Below are 17,153 nucleotides of genomic sequence, written 5' to 3' on the forward strand. Positions count from 1 at the left end.
GTTGTGAGATCTGGCATTTGTCTGAGAAGGCGACCTTGACTTGTGCAAACGACTCCCGCAACTTGTGCTAAAATTTGAAACAAACAAATGCGAGAGGCGGCTAAAATAAACAGTTAAGACGGCTTCAAGCCTGATCGGAGACCTTGTAGCAATCAACGAGATCAACATGCGGATAAAAGCATATAATAGTATCCTATCGAGAGTGTTCTATTTTCGGTGAAAAACTAATAACTAGTAGAGCTGGCTGTAGAATCATTTTTTGAATTCGTCTAAAATAAAACTGGTTTCCTGTGGACAATCAAGTGGACAATCAACCAGACAGTGGTCATAAAAACCAAAACAATAAAGTGCAAACTATCTTAACTTATAACAAGCCGTTTAATTCGAACGTGTGCACTTCATCAAAGTATTTACGGAGTTCTTTAGAGGCTGCTTTCGTCAAATCAACGAGACTCTACAAGTAGACCTTCTGGCTAAATATAACAGCTCTTGGTCAAAATTTGTCGGTTGTTTGGCCTTTTTACTGGCGATTTATGTACTAATTCAAGTAAAGATAAAGTTTCTTCTCTTTATGGTAAAGGCTTCCTTGTTAATCTCTTGGCAAAATTTATGAGTGTTTCAATCTGCCTTCACAAGTTTAATTGGGTTAAGATCTGTCTTACTTTGAATATCTGTACTGTATTGAAGCAAGAAATCACCAGAGCGTCGATAATGATCAATCGAATTTCTTACAACATTTTACATAGGTTTTAGACATGACAGATGTTCACGATAAGGCTTTAGAGCATTTATGTTAATTGAAATGAAAGACAGAGACAATATAATCAAAATTCAATGTCATTTCGGCTTCAACCATAAGGTTTAGTGCGGTTTTTGTCTTTTTTCCCTTGCGGGCGTTGGGAATTAGATCTATGAAGTCGGAAGTTGTTCGGCAGGTTTACAAATATCACTTTATTGGACGAAACAATTATGATTTACTGTGGCAGATCAATGGTTAACAGATCAATGGAAATCGTCGAGATTTGCTTGAACATATATTAAACTTTTATGCGAAATCGACTTTAATATTATATATATTACATTTGACGTAGTAATTAACATATAGTCGTAAACAAATTCGTTCCTATGAGCAGCCTTTTGGCTATGCCAGTAAGCATAAATAAACTGAGAATAATAATATATAGTAAGCATGTTTATGAAATATTTTTAGCTAATTATAAGCCAATTACCCAATATGAGATTAAGATACAATCCAATTGTTAACCAACATAGCTATAGGCCCTGCAACCAGCCTATAATAATTAAGTTAGTTTTTTTACTTATATCAAATAAATAAATAAATAGTATATAAACTACTCCTACAAAAAAGTGTTATTTGATAGGTTTTAACGTTTAAAGTGCTTAATCACAATTACAAACACAAACTTAAAAATATGCACATATATAACGCTAGCCAATCAGATGAAAATTAGTTTGTCAAACAATGGAACCGGTATTATTGGGTCCCCAGGTCCCCAAAATTCTACAAGCTTTGCAACGCAATTCGCGGGAACTAAAAAAGCCCGATATTCTTGATGAGAATCCCCTGAAGCATTTCAAATTCGCAAATAACCAAGAAATATCAAACACTTCAGAAGGCGAAGCACAATTAGCACCACGCAAATGAGATTCCCAAGACTCACAAAATATAATATTGTTTACGGTAGCCAATCGATGACCTTGACGCCATATGAGCTTTGGCCAATAATTATCGTGCTCCTTATTGTAGTCAGATAAATCATAATTAATAATAAGCGAGGCTTAGGCTGTTCTGGCCAAATGGGCCATCATCGCCGACATAGGAAATGTGAACAGCACAATGTCCAAGTCATCGGATAACACATGGCATAAAACACGTTCGTTTTCGGCCATTACGAAACACCAGCCGGAAGTCAGATGCTAAAACCAGAATTCTGATAGGAAGTAAAATAGGTTAACGTTCAGACTGGCGCTTGGCTTTCAATATCAAGACTCACCTTTGTGCTGGTTCTAACGGGTTTTCGGCGAAGGCTACCTGTTGATTCATTTGCGATAGTGCGCCTCTATCACGGAGTTCTTTTGGCCAACACAATCTCCGTGTTTTCAGCATGGATTCGGATTCGGACTCGGTTGTGGCCAGAGTGCAGCTTATATTTCACGTTCGGTCAACAGGGCACGAGGTTGAATTCTCGAAAAAGTTGAAAACATGCGCGCAGACTTGCTCGCTTTTGATGGAACAGAACAAATAGAAAATTGTTGTTTTGGGTTTAATTATGGCGGAAATTGGCGAACGATAAATTTTGATTATGCGATTAAGAAAAGCGAAATATTTTATTTTGGTGGCGTGGTGTTTAAATGATACCATACTAGGTATGTGCTGGAACAATTCTCAAAAAAAATTCTTTTTAAATAGAGCTTCCTTTTTTGTAAATCTTCATAGTTTCATAATTTATAAATTTAATTTTATTATTTATAAATCTAAAAGTAATTTTTTCTAATAGTTCCGTTCTAGACAGACTTTTTTGATAACACTAGGTAACTCTGATTACCAGCTGTTAGTAACTCCTGGCTGTCACTCTCTGAACCTCTCTCTTCAGAAAACAACCACTGAAACCTCAGAAGCCCACATGAACAGCTGAGTTCGCGTCTTTTTCCACTTTGCCTCCATCCCCTTCAATCACCCTTTTTTCTCTCACTGCGCCTGCGTGGGCGAAAAACAGTTCAAAAATGTAAATATAGTATATTTAATATACGGACGTAACAAAACTAGACAGACACGAAAATAACACAGGCTGGCAGGTCCAGTAAATAAATTTGTATTTGTTGCCAATTAATAAATAGGTGTGTGCCGGTTGACCCGAAAGTCGAAGTACATATGTATATATGTATATATGCATGTAATTGCAAAATGAAGCGGCGGAAAGCTGATGTTGACTATGTTTAACATAAGCATAGAAAGTGAAAGAAATTCTATTGGTTTTTTGTGGACCCAAGTGCTCAAAAAAATGCCGCAAATGGCCTTAAATATTTTTATCAGTTTCTTGACCCGCTAGTCTTTTTGTTAAAAATGCAAATCGAAGTCTAAAAAACGCACGTATACAAAACAAACAATATGAAGTCAAAAAAGCAAAATTTGATTATTATGCAATCCGAAGATGTGACGAAATCTTTAAGAACTGCCAGCCAAAAACCATTTCATTCGATTAACATAACCTGTTTTTAATGAGAAAACAGCAAGAGACCAAATCGAACTTTGTGGCTTTGCATGTGTGCGTAGAAGAAGGGGAAAGGAACACAAGGAATGAAAAGGAAAGAGAGCACAAAGTGCATTGCGATGTTGACAACAAGGAAAGAGGATATAAGCTGGCTTAAGTCGACTTTCATCCAAAGCACAAATAAAGTAAAATAAAATATGTCGGGACTTGAGGGGAAAGTATCGGTAGGATTTTGTAGTTTAATGATAAGTTATTGCGATATTTTGATATCAACTGCAAAAAATTTTTAAATTATCATTACTGATAATTTGCGTATTTATCTATTTAAAATAAACCAACTTATATGTGCTTTTAGGAAAGTTTGGAGTGATAAGTAAATTAACAATATTTGAAATCATTCTAAAAGCATTCTGCTGGTGTATTACATATTTTAAATACCTAAGTCTAAATTTGCAAACTGATTCCTCATCCAAGCATTCCGTTGTAGACATTTTGTTAGAATCAAAAAAATAACTCAGATGTACATAGTTTATCGCAGTCCATTGGGCAAGTAATATGTTTTTTATAAATAAATTTTAATTAGGCAATTTGTAAACCAAAAATCAAGTGCAGTAATTCTTAGTTACTCCATTTAATTAATTTTTAGTATTGGAAAACGTGGGTCATTTCGTCAATATAATGAGCCACGTGGGAGGTGTACAAATTTCAAGTGCTAATGCACTTTTACTGACTTTTTATAACAATTTATCTTTGGTGTTTCATAACTCTAATTAGCCGTGTTTATGCCGACCCTTTTAGCGCCGCGTGATAAATTTATGAAAAATACATAGAAACATAAATCTTAATTATTTTAAACAATTACACAAAAAGCGAAATAGGGAAATAAATAACAAGCCTAAGGCGAAGCGCAGCCCAAAGCAGCAAAAGAACCGCGAGCAAAACAAAAAAAAAAAAAAAAGAAAACTTATAAAATACTATAATCCCAGCCGAAGCTGCGGTTCAAGCTCGATGACGTCACAAGCGCGGCTTCGGTCGAGCGGAGAGCGGTAAGCAGCGCAGCGCAGTCGGCGTCGACGTCGACGCCGGCGATATATCCAATAGCGCGCCAAAATAAGAAGTCGAAATTCATTCCTTTCGAGCCCACAACGTTCAAATTCGTTTGCTACGCTCACGAGAGCGGACGTGCAGTGCGGAAAAATCCGACAAAATCAGGCAAAGTCCCCAGATCCAAACTAAATACGGAATAAGCTAAGATACAAAAACGCAATTCCTCACGAAACAAACTCAAAACAAATCCAAATTAATATCGCGTCTGTTGCTTGCGGTTGTGTTTCATCCGCATTTAAATTAACGGGCAAAAACAACGAGAAATTACATAAATCAAAAGCTAATTAAATAGAAAACCTGTGTTTAAGCGAAGTGTGATTAATTCCCCGAAATCTAAGCAGATCATAGTCGAATCGAGCAAATCCAGTGCCAGTCTGCGTAAAAATGGAGAAAAATAACAACGAGCACCCCGTCGAGAACGCGCAAATCCTGGCCAACGGACACGCCCATCCCAATGCCAATGGCGTGGTCCACCCTAAAAAGGAGGCAGGCGCTTCTGCTGCGGACGCCTGGCGCCAAGTCCTGTGGAATAGCTGGGATGCCTTTGCGGACGTGGCATGGTTCATCATCTGCTGCATTGGATACATCCTGCAGGCAAGTATTAAATGTTAGAAATATCGACTTGATTAGGGACTACCAATGTTGCAGGGCTGGTGTAATTCAAATTCGAATCAATACAAAAAATATCACGAAACTCTAAATTAACAATTCCATAAAAAAGTTGCCTTTGACCTTCCTAGCGTTTTGATTTAATTAAGCAAAGCTAAAATTTGCTTTAGCTTTAATTATCAGCAAATAAAAAATAGCCATAAACAAAAGGTTCCTAATTTTTGAGCGATCAAATGAAAGACCATATTGTCGCTTGAAGTGCTGTATGCCCGAGACCTTCTCACTTTTGTTTAAAACAGTTTAATAAAAATGGTTGAGCGATTGCTAAGACTCAATTGCTTCCTCCGCTTGAAGAATAATTTACCTTCGCGTTGACTTTGGTTGATTAGCAGCATTGTGCGATTTAGCAAACGCATTTTACCTTCGGCACTCGGTCAAATGTGTCAACGTATTTGGCGAGAATTTAACTTGCAACTGAAAGTCTGGCGATCGCATGGCTGAAAAAAATAATCAGCGGTTGCGATTAACTTATTTAATTAGCAGCGGAAAGGATGTGATGTGTGTGATATATGGCCAAAGGTAATGGGCACTGCGGATGGCAGCACGTGTGGCGTTTAATTGGAACCGTGAAAGAGATTTAAGGCATTAAGATCCAGCGGAGACAAGTTTTCAGATCGTATCTCTGGATCCGAGAGAGGGGTACTGGTGATTTAGGGACTGCCCGAGATGATGTAAACCAGACCGTAAACGATAATTTATTTTGACTCGCGATTTTTGGCATTCGAGATGCCATCGGGGAGGGAATGGATTGCCGGAACCAGTTAGGAATTGAGTTATCAATGCATTAACATGTTAATTGATTAAATAAAGATAAGCTAAGGTCAGAAAATATGAACAGGAGTTAGACGCTTAACGAAGAACCTTTATTACTCAAACTCAATATTTAAAAATCAGAAAAAATTATACAAATTAATCATAAACTTACCCTAAGCAAAAGCAGGCTGCCAATTTACTTTAATTGCGTTGCCAGGCAGCCTATCTAAAAAACAATACGAATTTTAAAAGCGAGATTGGTCACATGTCTAATAGATTTACACAGTTAAATAAGGGTGCAAACTCTGAGAACTACAACCGAAAATATTATTAGGCCGTTCGAGACAATAAACCAACTCATAGGCGCCAAAGATCGCTGGAATTTTAAAATTGGGCCCAGACCCGTATCGGGTTCAAACTAACACTCTGACACGTAAAGTGCTTTTTAAATAACCAAAAATAAAAGACGATAAAGCAATTTCAATTTTATTACGTAAGCCTTGGTTTGCGGTGATTATATTTTCACTTTACCGTAAAAAAGGGGAAAAAAAAACCTTTTCGTAGCCAGGGGTTAGTCAGATATGATCGTGATATATGTGTGGCACAATAGCCAGTTCCATCGGTATTCCTCAGCTGCATGGGAGAGGGCCATAAAAATAGAGACGATTTGAAACTGTTGACATTAGCATGCCAACCGGCGATATGGAAAATCGGCGACTCAAAAAGACAAATGAATTAGCATGTTAATTCACAGATTTAGTAAACGCTTAAATGATGATTCTAAACGTTATCCGCTTGACTTGTTCGTCGATGATAGTTGGCAGATGTGCAAATTGCACGCCGATTGTTGTGATTGAATTAACAATCGGTTACTGGGCGGATACCCATGGAGCATAAGTACCCCGATTTATGTCAATGCATTGCTGGCATGCATTTAACAAAAGACTTGGGCAACAAACTTGGGCTGGAAGTTCCACCTACGCGATGGAAAGAGAGGCGAAGTTATGTGCGCTCTGGTACACAGTTATAAAATTACTTTAACAACATCTTAAGATATTCCGTTTAATTTTATCTATAAACTAGGCATGATCAAAAAATGAAAAATTTAGAACTTTTAACCTGGCATTATTAACTCAACTAAATTTGGATTTGAAGTACCAATTTTAGTTCCGATGAGTTTTAGATGAGTCTAAATTAGTACTTGTATTCAATTACACATCTCCTGATTGCTTACAGTAAGCAATATTCGTATTCTTGACCATTTCGGGCCTTGTTTCTCCGAGTGCTTGGGCCTGTAATGAGAGCCAATTCAGCAGATTTACTGCGCGCTGCCGAAGTTGCTGTCAACTGCGCGGCAGCGTTTGGCTTGTTGACCTAGTTCAACTTTTGCATTTTGCCGGCTCGTGGTGTGGTGCTGGCCACTTGGGGAGCCTGTTTTTATTAGCTAGCCGCAAGACCCACACATCCACACACATATCGCATTGTATTTGTAGTAACTACAACAGCCACCGCAGTTTCGCGGGCATTCGTTGGCTCTTGTGTGTGCGTTGCAAACGCAAACGCAATCGAAACTGAAAGTGTTTGCGGCCCCCGAAAGGCTAATAGCTAAACACAATATCATACTACTGGATGGGTTGCCGTTGCCTGAGCTCGCCTCTTCGCAAGCCGTGCAAGCCGCAAGTCGTTTGTTGACTTAGAGACCGGGCTGGTTGCAGGTTCATAACCCGCAAGCGGCCTTGTGCTTTCGACTGATTTACGGTTGCCAGTGTATGTGCCAGCCTGAAAAATGGGTTACGGGGCGCGTGTAATATGTGTTCAAGACAAGAAACAGAAAAGAAACTGTCTGGAAGCCAATTGTATATCATCGCGAAAAAAAAGCACAAATTGTGCTGGCCAACAATCACTTTAAAATTATGTGAGGAAGTAAAATTATTTTTTTAAAAGTAATTTAAAGTAATATTTTGACACACTTTTATTAATTGCAATCCATTTGCACTTTTTAGGAATAGTTATAATTTTTTTATATAAGACGAAATAAAAATGTTATAATTTTATATTTTCTACTCCATGCCTATGTTCTTTTAATCGTATCTTTTATACTTATACTGCAAAGAAACTTTTGCAATACAAGTGAGTGCTTACCACCCGAAATAGCACTAATTTTACCAGAATAGAAAATGACACCACGAGTTACTGTCTTAAAATAAATGTACTTCGAGCTAATCACTTACATATCCGTTGCAGCTGAGTTCGACTTGGCAAATATCCGCTTTTGCAGACAAATTACGACTCCAGTCACTCAATTCACAGGTGGCAGTAACCGAGATCGCATAGAACTCGATTGTGCGATTTATGAGCGCGTGCCTCTTAGGCAAATACACTGCTAGAAACCTTTATTATGATGCTAATTTTTCAAAAATCCATAAATGAAAATCACCATTGAAGGCCGTACCGGCAACCGATGACAGCCATCTAAAAGCAACAAAAAGTGAAAAAAAAGCAAAACAGCGATGAGAAGCCAGACATGAGCAAACAAAAATTAAAGTACAAAATCATTGGCCAATTGGTCAGACAGGCTGAAAGCGTTCAAGTGTATGAGGGGAGGGGAGTGCAGACTACTCGATTCAAATGCAATACACAATGCTACAGCTTAATGCATTTGTTGTCCGAGGGGTTCAATTTCAGGTTTAGTATTTTTTTCTGATGCCTTTGCACTTTTTTGGTGGTATCGTACTTTATTGTTTGATAAATAAATAAGGGGTCTCTGTAAAATTATTCAACTTTAATTTTGAACTACGTACATTTTAAATTTTCTTATATGCAATAGGGAACATTTTTAAAATAAAAGAAATGGAATTATTTGAGGAAACACAAAATCCTTCTCTCATATCCGTACAGTTGAAAATCTTAATACTATTTGACTAACTCTTATTATTTATTTGTTTTTTTTTATTTTTTAAACTATTTGGTTGGCAATTGGTAGGGTATTTTAGGTCAGGCAAACCGAACCTTCGATGCGCCTGTTGCTGTTTTGCTTTTTATTTTTATTGCAACTGTTGGTGTCTCGGTTTTAAGCGATTCGGCGAAGAAGGTCAGCAAAGAGGCGGTCTAGCAGTCGACGTCTGCCAGTTGCTTGAGCATTGGCAACATTGCATTGGCGCTTACAATGTTTTGTGGCAAGTTCGTGCCTTAAGTCTTTTGTTTGGCTCATTCGCGCAAAGTGCACTCAAAGCCACTTTGAGTTTTTCTCCCGACTTACAGCAAATGGGCAAAATTTGAGCCAATTCGGCCGACAGCAGGTGCGACTGTGTTCGGTATCAAGCTTTTGTTGGTTGAGCAAGAGGCCGCCAGTTTGAGGTATTCGGTTTCACTTTCGGCCGGCACTAGAACCACGTTAACCACATTAACCATGTTAACCAGACTTCGGCGACTCGGCTTGTTGATATTTTCGCAATTCTCTTGGTACCGAAAAACTGAGAGAGCGAAACAAGTTTGTCCATTTGCTTTTGTCTGCAAACATTTGATTACTGGCTAAGAGCAAAGCTACCACAAATGATGGTGGTAATGAAGATGGCGGGAATGAAAACAGCCAAGCCGGCTTAGCGCCTTAGAAGTCTGCGCGCGAAAGGAGTCTCCAATCCGGAGATCATACGTTTGGCATTTAGTTTGCATATATTATGCAAGATTTTCGCAATTCCCAGACATGAGAGAACTCCAAAGCTATTTAACGGAGCTAGCGAAGGGGGAAGACTCGTGTTAATTAATGTTTAAACAGCTCTAATGAGCTAAACATTTTTTCATTTGTGCAACTGGGGTTAATTATGGAGATTTGCTTGCTAGTACTAGTTATGTTGGTTGCAGCGTTTCAATAAAAGTAAAAAAAAATAACTTAGCCTTCTAAACTATAAGAACTTAAAAATAATAAATTGCAATTCAAAATATAGAAACCAAGAAGAAAACCTTCAAATGTAAACAATTTTCCAGTCTTTATAGCGACTATATAATGATCAAATGCATCGATAATTAACTCGTATAAATTCTTGGCCAATAATATTCAAGTTTCCGTTACAAATAAAATAACCATTCATCATTTTTTAAATGGCAAAGACCTTTGAAAAATTTCCAATCAGTTAACGCAAGTAAATCAAATAAACATCAATTCATCCAAGATCAATCCGATTTTGTGGCCTTCCGTGTGTTACAAAGGTCGAAGCGTTGGACCTTGACAATCACCAGAGAATCAAAAGACAGACAAAAACTAGCGTCAAAAGCTGCGGGACCAATAAACCCAACTGAATGGATGGTGTGTTGACTCGGCAGGTTTTAAATAGTTACAGCAGACTAACAAATTCTCAAATGACACGGCCAAATTTTGAAACTTGTCTGCAAAATTTACATTTGTTGAATAAAAGTCTTGAAAAATTTCCGTGATCTCGCGCACACATTTCTCCTTCATTCTTGTCCACTTAATTTGATTTCAATTTGCATACTTCTGTCTTCTTATGCCACAGCACAACATAAAAAGAAGACGCTGCGCCTATTATGTTGATTATCGCATTATGTATAAATTATAATTGCGCGCTTCCTGTCCTTGTTATTTGAGTTGAGACGGGAAAAGAGCACATTGCCTGTTGAATTATGTGACAAAATTTCTGTCAACGAGCTGACAACAGTAGCATGACAAGAAAAGGGCCAAAAGCAACTCATCATCATAGTTGTCAGCGACTTTAGCCTGCACAAGACACTGGTAACAAGTTGCCTTTGATTCATTTTTGTATAATTTATGATAACATTTTTCGGGCAGACAGGAAAACATTTGCAATAAAGAAATAAAGGGGAGATCTTTACGTTCTATACACCGAAAGCCATTTACTCTTGCATTTGCTTAGACATATTTATAAAAGCACTTCATGTGCACTACCTGGAGTACAAACAATCCAAATGTAACATTTATCAAGTGAAATCATTATAAGAGATAAAATTCAATAATATTAAGTGATGGATATTAAGTGATATAAGCGAATTGCTGCTTATTAAATTTCCAAGCTAAAATTACTTATATTCTACTGTACTTTTGATCGTAGTACTCAAAACTGGAAACTCCATTAATTAAAATATAATTATTCGGTGAAATTTATTTTGTCGGGCTCTACATATATATCAGTAGTGACACCATCATTTGAGAGTATATAAAGCCACAAAGTTGCGACACATTCATTGTTAATGTCAAAATAATTGGACACGCTTGCCGGACCGGGTTCGAACACGGGTTCCGTCTCAGGTGCAAAAGCACCAGCCCAGGAAACCAGGTGCCCTGAGCGGATGGGCTGGATAGCTGGCGGCAAGTTCGCGTGTGGCATGAAAATTTATGGGGTGCCCCCGCGTGCAGCCCAGAAAGTGCTACCGTGCAACATGTAAAATATTAAGTTCGTCGCCTCAATCTTTTGTTTTGTCTCTCCCTTTCCAGCCATTTTTGTACGGCCGCACAGGAGGCGCGATGGCCATAAATTTTAACAGTTTATTGACACTAATCGAGTGCATAAAGTCTTTCGTCTTTTTGCTCACCAAATTTGTTGGACTACCTACATATGTATATCAATTAATTGCGGGCCAGTTTAGGTGAACTACTCGCCTCGCCCACTGCCGTCTTCAATAGGTTTTCCAAGGCAGCAAAGCGGTCTATTAACACGCAGATGCCAAGTGGCAAAAGTTCTCTACAATCTTACACTTTGTTTGGGCTTCCTTTGGGTATTGTGTTAACTTTGAATTTGTCTCTATTCGCAAACGCGTGACTCGTATCGGGTTTGTTGTGCAGAGAGACATGTACATACATGAATAAGGCAAATGAATGAGACGAGAAAACAAAAGACTCAGGCGACGAACTCATTTGCATAGCGTAAAATCGGAAGATAGAAATATTATGTTAAATGGGAATTTATAGATGAACATATTTTTTAAAATTTCTTTAGATTTGTTTAGACAATCATAGATAGCCCTTGCAATCAATGAACTTTGTTGAATTTGGTATGTATTCTTTATGAATTTGAGTTATAATATTATCTGTTCATTATATATATAAACAATTTAAAGTATACAATTACAAATATACTAATGATCACCTCTGCATCCTTTGTAATCTTATGGAATATATAGTAAAGGATACATATATATACATACATATCATTTCTTACACACGAAAGATAAAAATCCAATGAACCATATCAGACAAAGGTGTTCCATGGAAGCCTCGCCAAATTGCTATTTAATTAACTTCTTTTGAAAATTAATGTAGCGCTCCTCTAATTAAATTCATATTTCGTCTCTTCCAGGATATTTACTACATTGCCTTCGGCTATCCCGAAAAGGAGCTCAACACAGACATTGCACTGATCACAGGTGGTGGCAACGGCCTTGGACGCCTTCTAGCTGAGAGACTGGGAAAAATGGGAACCAAGGTCGTTATCTGGGACATAAACAAGAAGGGTAAGTCTTTGGATCACGCGATTTTCGGGGGTCTTCAAATAATTTCATCATAATCCGTTTCTTGCAGGCATTGCGGAAACCGTCCAAATTGTCGAAGATGCGGGTGGCTATTGCAAGGGCTATGTGGTCGATATATCCAAAAAAGAGGAGGTCTACAAGGCAGCAGATGTCATCAGAGACGAAGTCGGTGATGTAAGTACGGCGTGATTTGACTTGATTATTCGGCCATTCTAAAAAATACTTTATTTTAATTGGCTTTGGAATACAATAAATATTCGATATTCGAGTAGGAATACATTTAATTTGTCCAGGTTATCTCTCGAATATCGAATTGTCCATATATTTCGACTCAGGGCGAAAGTCGGGAAGTGCGTCCGGGAATTGAAGCATAAAAGTCCAGTAATTGCTGTTTACAGTCGAGCGCCTAATGTGGCATCAGACTAGTCGTCATATAATTGTTTGCTAAGGGGCGTTTAATGGCTGATATGCTGGCCAGAACTCAGGCTTCTTCTTGGGAGCGCGGAACACATGTAAGCCGGCACCATCCAAGACTTGCAACAGTGGCTGCCACACCCCGTAGCAACACATTTATGCATATTCATGCCATAAATTTAAGCCGAAGTCAGGGCGGAGAGAAGAAAATTTGTATGCATGAGCGCATCGTCATCGTTGCGGCAACCTTGAGAAATTGTTGCACATTACACAAACGGCGGCGAAAATGCAGAAGCCGAGTCCAATCCGGTCTTCTACAAACTGGTTGCCATTTCGCATTCGATCTGCTCATTTATCACAATCTGGGGCAGTTTCAGGCTTTGCAGTCATGCAAGTGAGAGATATTCAAAGTAATCCTCACATTTTCGGTTAAGCTCTTGCGACTTTTCGCGACGATATTTTAATCAAACTACTTGCTAATTATTGAAATTGTTTGTTATTTTTACCTTTGTTCCCTCAATTAGAACACTCTTCACATATAATAGGCATGGTGAGTCATCATGGTTGGATTGGAGAGAGTAATGTGACAAAGTATGTTTATTAGCTTTTTGTAGGTGATAGCTCCAAATTTATATTGTGATCTTGGTTATTTTTAGCTGTAGAAGCTGTACTTCCCCGCCAAGAATCACTTTTAATTGGAAGTAAGCAATATTTACCCAATTCTCCAATTATAAACATAAATTTCAGTTAATTGCTCTTTAGCTGCTGTCACAAGCACAAAATGCCATCATTAGGTTATTTATCATGCATGTCCAGGTCAATTTCCAAAGTCTACTGAACTGCCAAAACCCCCAAATTATTTGCTTAAATTACAGCTAAAGGAAAAACGATAGAAAGAGGTTAAAATGATGTCAGAAAGACAAGCATAAAAGCAAGCAGCCAGAACATTAAAAGGCTACAATAAGCAAAGCAATCATTTTGAAAGAGTTATATAATTACAGCGGCAACATCGCTGAACCTGAAAGTTACAAAAACTAAATAAAGATAAAAGCTGCGGCCACAAAAAAGCGAAACAAAATTTAACTGCTTAGTAAGTCGTGCGTTATGCAGATGACGCGTTGCTTTTTGCTGTCTTTTTTTAGGTTTCAAATCTGATGTTGTATTCTTCTCAGTTTTACTATTGCTCGAAGCCCTCTGAAATATTACATTTAATATTTTTTAATGGCCTGGCGATGTTGTTGTTTGGTTTAATGGTCCGCCACTGTTGTTGTTGCTTTTGCTTAATGCACGCCTCGTTAAATGTTTTTGCCGGTTCCAGCGAGGCAAATTTAAAATCGCTCATACGCAATGTATGACCTGTCCCTGCCCCACACACCACTTGCACTTGAACTCGCCCTCAAATCGGATCATTGTTGTGCACTTGTTGTTAACTTATTTAACCACCAGCTGTAATCGGATAGTTTCCAGGGGGACAAAGTGAGTTATGGTTGTTATTTAAGTTTTCAAGCATCTTACATTATTCGCATTAAGACCTTGACATGCTCGACATTATGGTTGGCTGTCATTAGAAGGATTTCATTTTTGGCAAATTAAGTGATTTCGAGGAAACTTTAATAAACAAAGTGACAAAACTGAAGATCGAATCTTACAAAATAAGTCTAACTTGAAAAATCAATAAAACTGGAAAAACTGCCTTCGAAATTTATGTTCTTGGGCAGGTCGTAAACCAAATACTTTATGAACCGACCACAGCGAATGTCTTAGGCACACCTTCAAGGCGTTTACCAGTGTAACTCATCAATAAATCGAGAATAAAATATTTTTCGACTTTAAGCATGTTGCAATGCTAACAGATAACGATCTTCCATTAATCTTATAGTGTACTCAATTCGTATAATTTAGAAGCATTCGTATAATGCATTCGTCGCTGCAACATTCCACATAAAAATTTGTAATTTTTCGGTTACGTTGCAGATTACTCTGCTAATCAACAATGCGGGCGTTGTATCTGGACTGCACCTTTTGGATACACCTGACCATCTGATCGAGAGATCGTTCAATGTGAATGTCATGGCACACTTTTGGGTAAGTCGTCGACGTCCATAAAACCACTTTGCGGCCAGAATGTGGATGCTAACGCCGGTGTTTCAATGTTGCAGACGACAAAAGCGTTTCTGCCCAAAATGATTGAGAATGATCGAGGACACATTGCCACGATCGCCTCGCTGGCCGGCCATGTGGGCATTAGCAAATTGGTCGATTACTGTGCGAGTAAATTCGCAGCGGTGAGTGTGCTTTATTTTCGCCCCTGCGATTCCCCTCCTGAGTTACCGATAATTACAGGTTGGCTTTGATGAGGCTTTGAGGCTGGAGCTGGAAGTCCTTGGACATACGAACATCCGAACCACCTGCATCTGCCCCTTCTTCATCCAGGCCACTGGCATGTTCGACGACGTGAATGCCAGGTGAGTACCAAAGCCACCTTCCCTAACCCCGACCGCCATTCACCATAACTGACGTTTTGACTGGGTAAATGATTGCAGATGGGTCCCCACACTGAATCCCAACGATGTGGCCGATCGTGTCATTGCGGCCATCAGGAAGAACGAGAAACTGGCCGTCATTCCCGGTTTCCTGAAGGTCCTCCTCTCCTTCAAGTGGTAAGTAAACAAATGAACTTTCGCCCCAGCCTAATAATTGTAATTTGCCGCACTTAATTAGGTGCCATAATGTATGTTGTATGGTGCTTGTAGGCCCTAATGGTAAAAGCTTGACTTAAATATTTTAATTTGAGTTTATTTAATGGTCGTGTTCCCTGTCAAGGGGAACATAAGCCAAATGCGGTAGTGGGAAAGGGTGCAGGTGTTGCAGCTAATTATACCCGTTACTCGTAGAATAAAAGGATATACCAGATTCGTTGAAAAGTATGCGTCATGCAAAAGGAAGAGTATATAGTATATATATTTTTTATCAGGATCAATTGCCGAGTCGAACTGACCATGTCCGTCCGTATGAACGTCGAGATCTCAGGAACTACAAAAGCTAAAAAGTTGAGATTCAGCAAGCAGACCAACAAACCAGAGCCATAGTTGCAGCACAAGTTTGTTGACCCAAGTTGCCACGCCCACTCTAACGCCCATAACAAAACGCTTAAAACTGTCAGTGTTAAAGACTCTTCGCACTTTTCTTTTGTTTTGATTTAATGATGGCCCTTATTTCGTCATGGAAAATCACATAATTTGAATTAAATACAAAAGCCGCACAATATTTTGTAAAAAAACAAATAAGTTGAAGGAACAAGAACTTGTTCCATTCAATATCATAATTTGCTGTATCATAGGTATCATTCCAAAGTTTAATAAAACCTTAAAGTATTTACATATACATATGTACTTTATGTGGCACTCCCAATGAAAAGTAGGCAATCCACTATTTATTTTTTTATTTTTTTATTTATTTGTGCTTTATCCCTTATATATATATGTACATTTCATTAAAGCTAATGGTATAATTAGGTATTTACAGTGTTTAGCTAGGGCTTTCATCTGAAATATTTATTAATTATGTCTAGTTGACCTGTTTTAGTTTTTTGTATAACAATATTTATTATAATCCACTATTTAAATGCGTAACCACATCGCTATTTACCTCATACAAAAATTTGATAAAATGCAGACCCAAGCGGGAGTGCTCGCTCATCCAGTACACTGCCAAAAACTATTCACTTCAGGCCAGTTATATTTGTGAAATGTGTTGTTTACTTAAAGTACAACTTATATAGCAATATTAAAGCAGTAAAGTGCTGTAAAAATATTCGAAACAAATTTCAATTTTTGCCATTGTTTTCTTTAGTCAAGCAAAATAAAAGCCTTAGACAAGTGTAGGTAACCCCCCACACCAAATCAAAGCGCACCCCGTCCCCATTACCATGCCTAATGGCCTCGCTTTAATGTGTTTCGCCTAAATAATGCACAATGTTTACCTTTGCCTGGGCCCACCTTTACTCATCCATCCTCCTTGTATTTTCGCAGGACCTTCCCCTGGGGCTGCGTGGGTGGCTTGCTGAAGCGCCTGGTGCCCGACGCCTCCCCCCACGGCCTGCCCAGCTCCATAGCCGTGCCCGCCGTACCGCTGAACTCCAGTTCCAAGTCGACGGCCGCCGATATTGCCGCTCTGGATGCTGAGCTAAGTAGCGTTACCCTGCCGGCTAAGCCACCCTCCATGCTCATCCAAAGGACGCCGTCGCTGGGGGAGCGAGTCCTTTAAGCGCCCAAGACCAAGAGCACACCATCCACTCCAGTTGTTTGCTCACATTATTCTTTTTCCAACGTCGTGTGCATTTTATGAGCGTGGAGTTACGAGCATGTGTAATTGAATTTCGAGTTGTTGGCGTTTTGACTGGGAGAAACCAATACTTAATCTAAGCTACGAATCTAGTGATATTACATTTAGTTAAAGTAGATTGAAGGGGAACAC

The 17,153-nt window shown here is 38.6% G+C and overlaps 1 protein-coding gene across 1 annotated transcript; it reads left to right on the forward strand.

Annotated features, from left to right (window-relative positions):
- The first annotated feature begins 3,518 nt into the window (after window positions 1–3,518).
- LOC6529260 (estradiol 17-beta-dehydrogenase 11) lies at window positions 3,519–17,144 on the forward strand. Its single transcript, XM_002090229.4, has 8 exons — window positions 3,519–4,934; window positions 12,092–12,245; window positions 12,313–12,437; window positions 14,652–14,762; window positions 14,837–14,962; window positions 15,021–15,142; window positions 15,221–15,337; window positions 16,709–17,144. Exons 1-8 carry the CDS (start codon window positions 4,725–4,727, stop codon window positions 16,941–16,943), a joined length of 1,200 nt encoding a protein of 399 aa, XP_002090265.1. The 5' UTR covers window positions 3,519–4,724; the 3' UTR covers window positions 16,944–17,144.
- The last annotated feature ends 9 nt before the right edge of the window (window positions 17,145–17,153 follow it).

This window comes from Drosophila yakuba, chromosome 2R (assembly GCF_016746365.2).
Source record: "Drosophila yakuba strain Tai18E2 chromosome 2R, Prin_Dyak_Tai18E2_2.1, whole genome shotgun sequence".
NCBI lineage: Eukaryota > Metazoa > Arthropoda > Insecta > Diptera > Drosophilidae > Drosophila > Drosophila yakuba.

Bases quoted from the DNA above. Each gene is read 5' to 3' on its own strand.
- LOC6529260 (XM_002090229.4), top strand. From the start codon at position 4,725: ATGGAGAAAAATAACAACGAGCACCCCGTCGAGAACGCGCAAATCCTG. The intron at 12,246-12,312 runs GTAAGTCTTTGG...CGTTTCTTGCAG, and splicing joins CTGGGACATAAACAAGAAGG to GCATTGCGGAAACCGTCCAA. The intron at 14,763-14,836 runs GTAAGTCGTCGA...TCAATGTTGCAG, and splicing joins ATGTCATGGCACACTTTTGG to ACGACAAAAGCGTTTCTGCC.